The sequence below is a fragment of the Leguminivora glycinivorella genome, chromosome Z (assembly GCF_023078275.1).
Source record: "Leguminivora glycinivorella isolate SPB_JAAS2020 chromosome Z, LegGlyc_1.1, whole genome shotgun sequence".
Taxonomy (NCBI): domain Eukaryota; kingdom Metazoa; phylum Arthropoda; class Insecta; order Lepidoptera; family Tortricidae; genus Leguminivora; species Leguminivora glycinivorella.
The window spans coordinates 41,293,631-41,309,249 of NC_062998.1; the positions used below are offsets into that span (position 1 = coordinate 41,293,631).

The 15,619-nt window shown below is 34.8% G+C and overlaps 1 protein-coding gene across 1 annotated transcript in view; it reads left to right on the forward strand.

The window, feature by feature from the left end:
• The window catches only part of LOC125240491 (calcitonin gene-related peptide type 1 receptor), a 152,560-nt gene that overhangs the window by 124,327 nt on the left and 12,614 nt on the right, over positions 1-15,619 (forward strand). Inside the window, exon 11 of the mRNA XM_048148385.1 lies at positions 34-142. Coding sequence (XP_048004342.1) covers positions 34-142 — 109 coding nt within the window. The remainder of the gene's footprint in view (positions 1-33; positions 143-15,619) is intronic.

Sequence of the window (15,619 nt, forward strand, 5' to 3'; positions counted from 1 at the left end):
TTCTATTATAACATGTTTACTTGTGTGATCCAGGGCCTATGCATCTCGTTCCTGTTCTGCTTCACGAACCACGACGTGATGGTGGCAATCCGCACGCACGTGTCCCGAGTCGTGCGCGCCAACGACGCCATTGCGCTCACAGGTGACCCACAACCTACCCTACCCTTACGCGATCTGATACAGTGTACATTACGTCTTTCTCTGCCATTCTCTTCTGTCTTTAGCACCTCAGTGCCTTTTCTTTATCATATCCTTTCACACAATCCCTCCATCGTTTTTTGGGTTCACGCTTCGCTTTAGTCTGACTTACGACACTCACTAGTGATCAAAGAGACTCAGTGTTTTTTTCTCATAGACTATGTAGAGTAGTTTTTTCATTTCTATTGTTAAATTAGATACGTAATAAGGTGAGTGAACAGCTTATAAATTTCAATATGTTCGAGTCTCTTGGGAATTTAACTATTGAGCAAAATTAAAAACTAATTTCAGTCTATTATTAAATTTCGAAATTAAGTTATCCATACTATACTTAACGAATGTAAGTATTCAGTCATTAAACATTTTTGTTAATAAATATAATGCAAATCAGTAGAAACATAAATCTCAATAATATTATTTTCTCATTATTATTGGGTCGAACGTTATTTTATTTTAGTTATTTTAAATGGGGTACTCATATATCAAACAACAGAAACAAGCTTCTTTTGGAAACAACTTGAATCCTATTACTTAGCTATTAAGTTCATACATATTTTAAAACGACTTAAAAACATTTTTAGGCTCAATGTTGTATAACATGGAGTCGGGTCTAAGTTATAAAGCGCCTTCCAGAGCCTGAATCGCGCGCGTATCGCGGCGCGATGCCGCGAAGGTGAGTGTGGTGGATTCGATACGCAGAAAGAATCCACACTCGCGTTCGCGGCATCGCGCCGCGACACGTGCGCGAGTGTGGAGAGCACTTAAAATGTGGCATTTAAAAGACTTATAGTGAAGGAGACTCAGTTCATAACAAGTACCTACTCCTGTGGTTTAGTTAACACACCTCTGCAGGCACTACAGAATCGCACGTCGCTCTGCCGGCCTAGCCGAAGTTACAATTGTTGATGCTAAGTGGCTATCGAAACGCAGTCTGGCTTTGTCGCGCCACTACATAAGAGTGATAGGAAGAGCTTGATACGAAACGCTTACGAAGTATTAGCGATTGTGACGATGGCTAGGTACCTACCCTGGTGTATAAACGAAACAACACTGCCCTCTGATGATGCACAGCTTGCATACATTCCAAAGTAATGACTGCTGCTACCAATGCGTTGCAACGGCTCTCGCTCTGGATACGGGCGACCATTGGATAGTATAGTCCAAGCATAGAGGATTCCTGCGAACTGTAACGACCTCCTAAAAGCGCTCCCTACTGGACTGATTCTAACTTCAATACCGTGTACTCTTAAAACGTATCAAGATTTGTACAGACACTCTAACATTATGAAATCTTTAGATTTTTTTTTACAAATTCATTTTATTTTTAATGTATGCTGTTAGTGACTAACTAACGTTCAAACACACAAGTGTTTGAAGTTGTTTATGATGCTTAAACCCATAACAACAGTCGAAATACATTAAATGTTAGAATTAAGAAATAACTATTTCTTCACATTGTAATTTTATTTCTCCCGTTTCAGGGAACACCCAGTATACATTACAAAATAGATGCATGTATATACGATATGGATCGGACGTTGACAAAAGAAACGATTTTGTTTGAAGCAAAGACATATATAACTCCGTACTACTCGATACTCTTTGGTTTGAAGAAACACTTCTTACACTGAAAACTATAGAGCATTTTTTTTATTATACATATAAAGTTAGAATCAGGCTGTAGGTGTTATTCTAACTTTACTTGTCGATCAAGTTCTAGTGGCTTATTTGTTTATTTTACCTTATTATTGTAATACAGTATGCTATAAATATATTTTTATGAAAGAACATGTATTGTAAGTCTGAAGCGGTGAACATTTTCGTATTCCGACAATATGTCACATGTTGTTGTTTGTCACACGCACACAAGGAAACGGCGGCGTGCGCGTACGTGGTGTGTATCTGTGTTGTGGCCGGCCAGACTACGACATGTCTCTATGGTTATGTTTGCGACCTTTCAGTACTTATGTCTTTATGAACAGGCCAAGGCCAACTTTAGGGTGCGTTCCTTTAAGCTCCTTCGGTCACTTGCGCCACCAAATGATACGTTAAATTATAATATTTATTATTTTAAATTCAGTTGAGTCAATTCAGGGAAAACTTGACTAAGGGAATTTAAACGAACCTTACCTAGGTCTTATTTAAGCCCCTAACGTATCAAATGCCGCGCGATAAGAATATTTCAACTATCTTAGATACATACACCGTGTTTCACTTAACACTAAAAACCTGAAAACAGTTTGTTCAGAATCGAGAGTAGAATCGATTGAGCTATATCTTGATGGGGGTAATATTTTTATTTAAATTAGTATTATTAGTTATTTTTTACGTGCCCATTCTATTGTACTCGTAATACAACATTGTGTACATCGCATGGCTAGAGGTTGTTTACCTTTTTCAGTATTTAGGGGTATTAATACTGGCTGGTTACTTGGACGATTATTTTTTCCGCTACTAGTTTGACGTTGTTTGTCAGTTTAATCTTAATGTTTATCATAAGTCATAACAAATTGAACTCGTACCTAATTACAACCTTGTCATTTTGAATATTGGGTTTAAATTTGCTTACTGCGATTACCTGTCCAATTTGAAGTTTACTGTGACGAAGCTTTATAGTGTTTTACAGTGACATCTTAGCTGTTTATTGGTAAACCTTATGTCGTTGCAGTAACGTACACAAATAAATAGTCTTATGGTTTATGATGGTAGTTAGCAATTATTTTATTGAGTGTAGAGCTAAAAGTCAAGTAGAGCTGTACAGAAAATTAAAAATTCAATTTAAAAAAAAGTAACCATCAGATTAAAAGATGAATACTCTAGATGAGTTTAAAAAAATAAAAATCAGTTGGGGTGTCTGAGGTTTTGAGTGATACCGGAAACACGTTGTATAATCAGTAAAGTAATTTTAACAAACAAAACATTTTTTTTTTTCAAGTTTGAATTTATTTTTCCTTTAGTTTCTGTGCAATGATTGTTTTAAATTATTAAGATGCATTTTTATGGTAAATGCGGTGCTTGATAATTTCGGTTATTACGAATGGCCCATGTACCTAATACTGTACTATACAGAGAGAGACAAAATGTACAGATACATAAATAATAACGAATTTGCAAAATCTTGTTACTTACTTATTCCTCTAAAAATGTGAAATCATAATGACATAAGTCATATAAATGGCAAAAACCTCTAACTACTTATACGAACAAAATGTCGTAGTCTACGGATATAAGTGTTTGTCGCAAATGTTTAGGATATACCCTACTTAAATCGAATCAATGTTACACTAAAAGCTGTGTCGAATTTCTTGTCACGTCGTCGTCTTGGAATATCTCTTACGTGTATAGTGTGAGTTAGGGAAAATCAGAATATTCATAAACTCTAGAGTTCATAAAGCCTATTTTATTAATTTACCTCTGAAAATGTTATAGTGAATGGAATGAAAATAAAATCTGTGACAAAGTGCAAAAATCTGAATAAAACTCTTGACGAGACCTATTGTTTTTTTTACGGGATATTATTTATAATTTAAATATACGCATATAGGTATTACGTTTAATGGTCAATGGACCAAATATTACAGTCAGTGTGATAGAATTAGCTGCCTTTTACAGTTTCGTTGATTTTTGTTTCCCGCGTCATAAATGAACACCCTGGATGTCGGTTTTTTAGTTTACCACATTTACTCGCGAGCAGTCGTACCTACCTAGGTACATATTAATTATGTATGATGACATTGATGACTGGTTGAGCGCTTAGTTAGTGCTACTTGAAATGAAACGCTTTCATAAACTTATCCCTTATGTATCAATCAAATGTATAGGTAGGTACCATATTTACAATAGTCTTATTCCGTGCATACAATATCCTTATATATTTTTATTAAGAAAGTAATAGGTAGGTCGATATTCGTGGGTTTCAATGTTAGGTACTCGTTCTAGCCCAAGGGATATTAGTGCGATGCTCGTAGGAATAAATTATGATGTTCGCTGACGTGCTGTTTGAGGGGCGTGTTTGCGTTAACTTTGCGGTGGCGAGGGATTACACTCGTGACCGCATCAAAAGGGCGAAAGGGCTTTCATTTAAGTTACATTGATTCGTTCACCACTGTACGAATTAGAAGCTTGCACCGAATCTGTGAAATCATCCTTAAGGTAGCTCGCCTAGGTTACCCGAAGCTCAGGCTGCGTTAGATGGCGTTAATCTGCAAATTACCAGTCTTATTTTTTTTGTGGAGTCGTACAGGCATTTATATACTTTCAATTATGCTTCGCGACCATTTAATATTAAAATTGACGTATTACAACAAACATTCAACTTCTCATTGTAACGTTAATCCCATCAATGTAAAAAAATTACTATTTTACACTATTTTTAAGTACCACTCACACATACAAACAGTGTTTTTGTATCCCTTCTAGTCGATAATTTCACGCGGCGACAGCTTGTTTAAATAGCCTTGCGGTAAATACGTGCCATCGCATGATTTGCATGGAAGTACTGGGTTCGAATCCAGGACTTTTTCTCTTTTTAGGGTTCCGTAGTCAACTAGGAACCCTTATAGTTTCGCCATGTCTGTCTGTCCGTCCGTCCGTCCGTCCGTCCGCGGATAATTTCAGTAACCGTAAGATAAGATAAGATAAGATAAGATAATCTTTATTGGTAACATACAGGTACACGTCAAGCACTAGAAAGCTGAAATTTGGTACCAATATGTATATAAATCACGCCAACAAAGTGCAAAAATAAAAAATGGAAAAAAATGTTTTATTAGGGTACCCCCCCTACATGTAAAGTGGGGGCTGATATTTTTTTTCATTCCAACCCCAACGTGTGATATATTGTTGGATAGGTATTTAAAAATGAATAAGGGTTTACTAAGATAGTTTTTTTAATATTAATATTTTCGGAAATAATCGCTCCTAAATGAAAAAAAAGTCCGCCCCCCCCCCTCTAACTTTTGAACCATATGTTTAAAAAATATGAAAAAAATCACAAAAGTAGAACTTTATAAAAACTTTCTAGGAAAATTGTTTTGAACTTGATACTTTCTAAGATAATTGTTTTGAAAAATACGGAAAACTACGGAACCCTACACTGAGCGTGGCCCGACACGCTCTTGGCCGGTTTTTTTTTTAACCGCCTTCCAAATCTCAAAGGAAGGGGTTTTCAATTCGTCTGTATTTTTTTTTTTTTATGTTTGTTCCTCGATATCTCCGTCGTTACTGGACCGATTTAGAAAAATTTTTTTTTGATTGAATGTATATGCAATATGCATACAGATTGGTCCCATTTTTCTCAGAATCCAGTTTTGATGATGGGATCCTGGAGAAATCGAGGGAACTCCTCAAATCTGAAAGGCTTAAATATGGTGATTTTTGTGTTTTTAAAGGAACAGCATGCATTTACGTACGGAACAGTGACATTTGGTGCAGTGGAACTCCTGATGATGGTCAGAATGGAACTCCTCAAATCTGAACGGCACACTTATTTGACTTTGGTATTTTTATAAGAACAGCATGCACTTACGTCCAGAACAGTGACATTTGGTGCAGTGGAACTGCTGATGAAGAGTGAGCCGCCTCTGGTTAGAGTTCTGTTCTGATAATCATTCTCATCTGTAAGTACTTCAGAATCAACCAGGTTTCAAAATTGGTTCAGAAATGACGGAGATATCGAATAACAAACATTAAAAAATATACAGACGAATTGATAACATAATCCAACATTTGAAAGTATTTATCACCAAAGAAAGGCGGTTTTTTTTTCTTAAAAATTATTTAATACTACGTCGGTGGCAAACAAGCATACGGTCCGCCTGATGGAAAGCGGTCACCGTAACCTATGGATGCCTGCAACTCAAAGAGTGTCGCATGCGCGTTGCCGCCCCATTAGAAACTTGTACACTCCCCTTTGCTGTGTGTGCACAGCAAAAAGGAGTGTACAAGTTCAAAGGAGGGTTTGGGTTGCCGACGACTCAAAGGACAATAGACGGAATAAATTAGTTCCGTAAGTCCTCCCGTCGTCAGCACCTCGCACCCTCGTTGAGCTCTGGCAGCCTTACTCACCGGCAGGAACACAACACTATGAGGCACTATTTTTTGTTTTATTATTTATACATAAATGTATATGTACTGAGCGTTTTCCACAAAAAAGATTAAAAACCTATTCTCTTACATGGTAATAATTTTTGGGTTCGTCGAACTCAGAATTTCTAACATAATTATCCTAATCTGATATTTTAAAAAATTTCAAAAAGTATAGATAAAGGGCCTGGCCGGACTGCCAATATGAAATATTGATATGCAGGATTATTCGTATTGTTACTACATGTACTACTACTGGATATTATGCCTCAAACTGTTTCCGCTTACGAAAAAAATTTAAAAAAAGAAATTTTGTTTTTTATTTTTTTCTTTAAAACCGCGTATCCGATTGACTTGTTCTTTGGATATTTTATAGATATATTAGGGATACATCAATTAAAAAAAATTTTCTTCCTGACTCTTTGTTAAGTACATTTTTTTTTAATTTATGTTTTAAATATTTTGTTTTACCACATACGAGTTAGCGACACCTACTATATTTTCATATAATAATCGCCATTTTATACTCTATTACATATATTTTTATCAAAAATATTAGTTTGGATCAAAAATGTCAAAATAAGTTATTTATATATTACTAGTATTACCCTTTAGTATGTTGCCCCTGGAAAGTGATGTATGAAAATTTTGGCATAATTAATGGAAGATTTTTTTAAATTGGGATATGTAGATTATAGACCGAAGTTATTTTTCATCAAACCTCCCCCCCCCCTCTGCGTCACCCTTCTACCCTTCGTAAAGAGCCGAAAACGCGATTTTTCTCGATTTCTGACAAAACCGATGAAGATACAGAAAAAGCGTGTAGGAACGAAGTAATCCTTAATGAATTTACTACAAATCTCTCATAAGTAAACACTTTAGTGCTAGCACTCATAGTTTTCGCGCAATCCGTCACGAAAGTTGCTCCTTTCTGCAATTTTCTTTAAAGAATATTAAAGTGTTCTCCCAAAATGCTTACGAAATTTGTTTGATACGACTAAAATATTGTAAACTCATGACTATAATAAAATTAAGGGGATAAATCACTACCATGGATGGGACTTGAACTCACGGCTTCCGGATAGAAACTCGAGGGCTCTACCAACTGAGCCACCAAAAGCTCATCCCTAGTTTCTAGTGAATCTTTCAGCTTTCTACTATATGAATCAATGGTACCCCTAGCGTCATTTATCTATCATATCTATCAATCTAGAGGCCGTGAGTTCAAGTCCCGCCCATGGTAGTGATTTTTTTCCCCTGAAATTCATTCTGAGTTTATAATATTTTAGTACTATCAAACCGACGATTTCGTAAGCATTTAAGGAGAAAACTTATCATTCGTTAAAGAAAATTTCATACATCACTTTCCAGAAGCAATGTACTAAAGGGTAATACTAGTAATATATAAATAACTTATTTTGACATTGTTGATCCAAACTAATATTTTTGATAAAAATATATGTAATAGAGTATAAAATGGCGATTATTATATGAAAATATAGTAGGTGTCGCTAACTCGTATGTAGTAAAAAAAATATTTAAAACATAAATTAAAAAAAAATGTACTTAACAAAAAGTCAGGAAGTTATTTTTTTTTTAATTGATGTATCCCTAATATATCTATAAAATATCCAAAGAACAAGTCAATCGGATACGCGGTTTTAAAGAAAAAAATAAAAAACAAAATTTCTTTTTTTTTTATTTTTTTCGTAAACGGAAATAGTTTGACGTAGGGTTTGCAAGATCCGCCGATTTTTCGGATCCGGATATTTCGGATCTTAAGATTTGCCGGATCCGGATATCCGGATATTTCGGATAAAACGGATCCATGTTGAAAAGGTCACTTTTTATAGGAGTTTCGTCAAATCACAGCTGCTGTTACCGAAATAAAATAATTTAAACTCACAAAACGACATAAATATAGTCTATTATTGCTTCATTAATTTTTAGACGAACTTTTAACATACAATTGTGTCGTTTAACTTCAAACTCGCGTAAATCGTTTCAGTTTTAAGGATGATTATACAAAAAAAAGCAGAATGGATTTACCCGAGTTTGAAGTTAAGCGACACAATTAATGTCACTCCCATTGTACAGGTACAGCATATAACATTAAACAGTAGCCAATATTTTTGGTTAACATACATAAGCTAATTCAGGGTAATTTAGTGTTGTTCACTAATACCTCCGTTTTACTGGGGCGTCTATCTGTAACCACAGCCAATAAATACATCCATGCAAAATTGTAGATGTAGGAAAAAAGATAAAATAATATAATTTTATTGCGTTACACGTATTAGACGTGTAAAATATGTTACACATATTTAGTTATCGTGTACCATTTTCAAATTGTTTTTCTAAAATTATGTGGAAAAGTCATTTGATATTTGCCAGTCGCTTTTCAGTGAAGCTCTAAGGCTAGCAGTGCACCTCCAATCCTTCTGGTGTTTTGGGTGTCCATAGGCGGGAGTGATCGCTTGGTAAGGCGACCTGTCTGCTAGTTTGCCTCCCATTTTATTAAATACAAAAAAAATCGGATCTGGATTCAGCTTATAAAATAATTACGTATATCATATTAATTACTTCCATGATCTATAATTCATCATTAAGCTTAAAAACATCCATGGCATACGTTTCTGCTTTATAGAAAATTAATAATTTATCGTTATTCCTGCGGGATGCATCCAGTTAGAAACGAAAGTAGTTTTAAAAACAATGGTTTACTGTTCATTTTATTTAGCTTGTTAACATATAGTTTTATGAGTTCATCGCGTGGCGTAATGTACCAAACCTAACCTAGCTTGATATTCTGGAGTATTTTAATTAAATAAATGTGAATAAACATTTTAGGCGACAAAATACAGGAAATAATTCATAAATTTCATTCGAAAATTCTTTCTGGCGTGGATAGATACCCATAATTAACGGATCCGTATTATCCGTTTTATCCGGATCCTATGAGACCTCGGATCCGGATCTCAAATTCAACGGATATCCGGATAATTCGGATATCCGGATAATCTAATAAAAATAAAATGATCTCAAACCCTAAGTTTGAGGCATAATATCCAGTAGTAGTACATGTAGTAACAATACGAATAATCCTGCATATCTATTTCATATTTAGCCAGGGGCAATTTTACCATGGCAGTCCGGCCAGGCCCTTTTAGTTTCTAAACTACGATTCGAATGATTTTTTTTCTAATTGTTTATTTTCGATGGAGCAAGGGTATTCGAATCGCTTTTGAAATCTTAAATTAGTAAATGAAAATGCAATAGTTAACTGAGTAACGTAATGCTTTAAAAACTCAAGTGGACTTTTTTATCTAAGGAGTAATTTCGAGAAAATATTATATTTAACGAATGTATTAAAAGTTGTGTTTTATATCTCAACTTAATAAATAGAAAATGAAAATGACAATAAAAAAATCAATATGTTCTCTAAGATAAAATTTATACCTTCGGCTCTCTATTCTTGCTCGGTCAATAAAAAATACGAAACTTATATCCAAAAAAATACAAAAAGTTTATAGAATCCTGAGATTCGATACAGATCGGGTAGCATGGTCGCGCGATAGACGATAAAATATCAGGCCGTCCCTGTCGCACTATTAGTAAGTGCGATTATAGGGACGGCCAGATGTTTTATCATTTATCGCGCGACTATATTAATTACCTGCCTGGTCCAGATTATGTTGATGATAATTTGATGATAATTATTATTTGTAACCATTTAGTTAATATTGTCTTCAGTTACCGCGATAGTTACTCATGAAATAAAAACTATGAAAACGGATTAAATCGCGTATAATGAGTTTAAAATTCATCCCGACGTTTCGAACACTTTACAGCGTTCGTGGTCAACGGGTGACTGAGGAAAAATTACAATGTGCAAAAGCTACCCATATTCTTGCTATTATATTCTTGTATATAACCATTTAGTTGTTGAAGAAAAACATTCACACAACAACAACATAGGACAACCAGCTCAATAAATGCAAGGAGTACAGCACATTACTAATACTATGCCCACACTATGACCTATGTATAATGTATTATAATTATACCAGACGTGTAATATTTTATTTTATCAACAATGGCATAATAAAGAATTGTATTGTATTTTTGTATGAAAATAAAAAATAGGAAAGCAATATAGTAATAGTCAAATATTCCATTAAAAAAATAAAAAATACTTAATAAATCCATAAAAGTTCAAATGATTAAAAGAAACTTCGGACTCGAACCCACGATCTTCTGCATCATAGTCGGTCGTTTGACCGAGACGCCATTTCGATTTACATTAGCAGTGTCGAAATACACGATATGTATCTTTGTTGACAAAATGCGTCATTATTTCTGAGTCTGCTTGAGTTAACTAAACCAATATCTTTAAATAATTACTTGTCAAGAGCCAAATGTCACTGATGACAATGTCAACTAAAAATGCGCGAAATATGACGGCTCTGTGTCTGTACACAAAATTTGGCACGCACATTTACGTAAAATTAATAAAAAAATTCACATGGATTTGTCCATGATTTCTGTATGAAACAATGTATTTCATTCACTACCGCGACGACGGATAATGTATAGTAGATGTATGCGCATATTTTATTTTATTTTATTTAGTTGTAGTGTGCGGTGACTAAATAAATGGTAGATGTTTTTTGTATGGAAAGCGAGCCACCTTATATAGGGTGGGGCCTGTAACAAAGGCGAAAAATTGAACTGTAGGCTATTCTCCTTATACTGATCAACATTTCTTCAGTGACTTTTAAAAATTATGAAGTCTTTAAATTTTTAATTTTTCATACAAAAGAAATATTAGCTTCAATGTACGTGTAGTGTATAGGTGTCTCGAGTACATATGGCAGTCGGTGTCCGAGTGCGATAGAGGACGGACGTGCGGTGTGAAATGATTATAACGGCAGTTTTTCAAGAATTAAGTCAAAACCAAATAAAAATAAATGAAATGTTATTTCTTTCAACCGTGCGAATATAAACCTTAAGCAGGTAACCGAACGATGCAATTAATAAAACGTTTGAGGTAATTGACAACATACGGCCAGCCTTCCTAGATTGTCATGCCTATACAGGTGTTGGTGTGTGGCTCCTACCTACCTAGTAAACGGTTTGGTTACCTAGATTGCAAAATGTTTTTAGGTACCAAAATGTTATTTGAGTTTATGTGTAGTGGGTTTATAAAATTGATTTATTACATAAATCACAGCCCGGAATCATTACAATAATTTCCGTCCAACCAAAAGAAAGTTACCATCTACCTGTTGGTTGGTTTAATACACAAAATTATGTGATGTTGCTAAATTTATGAATGGTTAAGCTATTTACCTAAATAAGGCATTTACTTGAATGATAAAATGTTGTACAACCATCACACTTAAATATCCTATGGTAGCATTAGTCGATGTTTGAGAGTAAGGTGAAAACCAAAACAAACTAGATAAATACTTACCTAAGTATACTTACTTACATGGGTGAATTTACGTAAAAGTAACGTAAGTCACGACTTCATTAAGTGGTTATTTGAACTACTGCTGCAAATGAAAGGATCTATGCATATGTCGGGAAAGTAACACTTATTTAGAGATAGATTATCACTTGAACGTGAATCTTGAATTGATTGAACATGCCATAAAATCGTAACTAATACTCTTGTCGCGGATTGACTTACGTAAACATTCCTAACGGCGATTTCGAGCAGTTTTATCTGAGTATTTAATTACTTAAAAACCAGAAAACCAGATGGGTTCACTTTAAGTCTAAATATACCTACTTATAATAAATAAAGAAATATACACCCTGTTGTTATTGGATTACGTTAACTTTTAAAAAAAAAGATTCATTACATCAAATACAATTAATTTATCTAAGAAACTAGCGTCGTAATTCTTGCGGTTATCGAGTTAAAAAAAAGAAGAAAAAAAGTGCTGAACACGACAATTCCTAATGTTATTTGTTTTGACATATGCCGTCAATCACTTGACTCTAACTTGAATGTTATTCTTAAGGGTCTCTCACAATAATAAATTAATTTATTATGTATGAAAATGATGAACATTTTTTATTGCATATTTACCTAAAAGTGATATACAGGATGGTTCTTGATAATGAACCTAATGACGTGTCAAATTTAACGGGAAAAAAAAACACGGTATAGAAAAAAAAACACATTTTTGAAGCACTTATGATAAGCAGTTTCCATCTGAGTATTAAATTACTTTGTCAGTAAAGTCGGCAGAAAAAAAAGAGGCATTAAACGGAGGTGCAACTCTGTACAATCAATTGTAACGACCATTTAATTGGCACCTAAGTACTATGAAATTTTATGCCATTTGTGGCTGAAAATAAGGCATTAAATTGCGAATTTGGAAACAGCACATAGAGGTGCACTCTGTACATTCAATTGTATTGTTTGGTATCGACCATTTAATTGGCATCTAAATACTATGAAATTTTATGCCATTTGTGGCTGAAAATACTTAAGGCATTAAATTGCGAATTTGGAAACAGCACATGGAGGTCCACTCTGTACATACGAAGAAGAGAAGCTAACGGCCAAGCTACAGTCTTTGGCCCATCGGCGGAAAGTCGCTAGTCTGTCGGTGTTTTACAGGTTGCACTTCGGGGAGTGTGCTCAAGAGCTACACGAACTTATTCCACCGTCCCCATTCTACCATCGGACTCTTAGACGCACGGCCGGTCTCCATCCTTACTTGGTGGATATTCCACGAATCCGCACGAAGCGCTTTGCTTCTTCTTTTCTTATGCGCACTGCCAAGGAGTGGAATTCCTTGCCGGCGGCTATATTTCCGAGCTCATATAACCCGGCAACCTTCAAATCAAGAGTGAACAGGCATCTTCTGGGCGAGCTCACTCCATCGTAGGCCACGTCTTTGCCTTTGGCTAGTCTGTGGTCAAGAGTAAGCCCATTTATAATAAAAAAAAAAAAAAAAACAATTGTATTGTTTAGTTTCGACCATTTAATTGGCACTTAAATACTAAGAAATTTTATGCCATTTGTGGCTGAAAATAAGGCATTAAATTGCGAAGTTGGATACAGCAGATAATACTGATCATTAAATTGTTATAAACAGTAGTTAAATAGCAATAAGAAAAAAATTGAACATTGAATTTTTGCAAATATCAGCTTAATGATAATAACCTAAACACGAAGTAAATTACGGTTATACTGGTTGAACGTGCGCTTAAATGACGCTTAGATCAGATGATAAATACTATCTGAGCCTTCAATTGTCATAATAGTAGATTGACGTCGGTCAATAAATATTATTAAATTGAAACCGAAATAAATTACACATATGAAAGAAAAAATACCAAGGCCTCCAGTGCCTGAGAGTCTGAGACAACTACCCCAGTAAAACACTCAAGTACAATGACTGAGTACTTTGAGATAGCATAAGTTGAAATATTGTCAATAGAATATATTTTGACTTGTGTTAGTTAGAATCATTAAATTGATTGGGTACAGGTTGCCCCAAGAAAGTCCAGTATGGCTTCTTAATTGTCGTTGGAGGCATTTGACAGCGAAGGTGATCCTACATCAGTAGGAGTTCGGTGGGAGCGCTGGAAAAGAGCACTCTTTATATACCTAGATGCCGCTAGCGTCAATCAGAGTGAAAAGAGTGAAAAAAAAAAATAAAGACAGTGCATTGGTTTGACATTGCATTGTATATTAAAAAAAACACGTAACTAGTGGTGCAGCTGAATTGAATAAAATTAAGCGAACGCTTGATACATTTCAACAACGCGAAAAAAAAAAACAAGTTGCTAACTCTGCTTACCGTCAACAAGGCTTTGTCAGGTATGGGTGACCTCAAGAGAAAGACATGCCTATTTAAGTTGATCTATGATAGATTTTCAAAGACAATCTACGTCAGTTGAAATTTTGAAAATCATTACAAAAATATATTGGTACTGAAGGTACTCGTTATCAGTTAGGGTAATAGGTACATACTGCAGAGATTGATGTAGGTGAATCTCATATAAGTCAGGTGTCCAGTTAAAACAAATAAACTAATGGATCTGTGAGCCTCTATTGAACTAATATTAGATCGAGAAATTGCGTAATTTCACGGGAGGATATTGAAATGTGGTCTCTCTTTCGTGAATACATATTAAAGATTTTCCAAGCGAACTAGTAACCTAAGTTTGTAAATTTATAAAATAAATCTCACTAGTGACCTTATTTCGTCTGGTCAAGAAAATGAACAAAAGGACAACAATCAGCGGCTGAATCAGCTTTGTCTGTAGTGATTGTAAAATGTTAAATAATCACAGATTTCAATGCTTCACGTCAATTATCTAGGTACCTAACTACCTACAATGCACATTATTTAGAGGTTAGGGAACATGATTATATATATAAATGGATTGATAGACGGATGTGAAGTTAAGGGTACAACTGAGAGAAATTTGCCTTGTGAATCTAACAAACTCGTCTTGTTGCGTGTTTATCTGTTTGAAACAATAGTATTTTAGTAAAGGGAATAAATCACAATATTGATGATACAAGTCGAATTTGTACGAACCAAACAACAAGGTCAAACTTGTTAAAATATATTTTATTGAATCAGCTAACCATATGTTTAAAACAATATGTGACATGTGCTTTTACAAAATCGACTTGTTGGTTTAAATAAAACATTGGTTCAAAAAAAAAAATCAATAATAATTCCTCCCACGAACGCTCCGGCTGTGGAATGAGCTATCTCAAGGTATTCCCGATGAACTACAGTATGGGGTTCTAAAAAAAAAAAGAGTATACAAGTTTTTAATGGGTCGGCGACGCGCATGTGACACCCCTTGAGTTGCAGGCGTCCATAGGTTACGGTAACCGCTTTCAATTAGGAGGCCCTATAACTGTTTGCCACCGACGTGGTATATTTAAAAAAAATATATAGAAGGTAGTTAGTTACACTTAACAACATCAAACTTGTAGTTGGAATGAAAGAACACGTAGGCGCAATTTTAACAAAAAAAAATAGAAATGTTGAACGAACATGAAATCTAGTTGTTTTTCTCTCCGTGTGACACATAAATAAACGCTGAGTCTGTCAAGATATAACATCTCCTGCAGGAATTTAAAGACACAGCTGCAAAAACAAAATCAAATCATGGTACCTTGGGAGAAACACTGTGCTTACCTACTAAACTACCTCGTAGTTCGGTGAGCTGTATAAGTATACTGTTACTCCTGTTACTCCGGTCAATTTCAGTATGACTTGATGCCTTGTAAATGGGCATGCTGATTTGTTCGGTTAACAGCGCAAAGAAAGTAAATCAAGGAGATAAT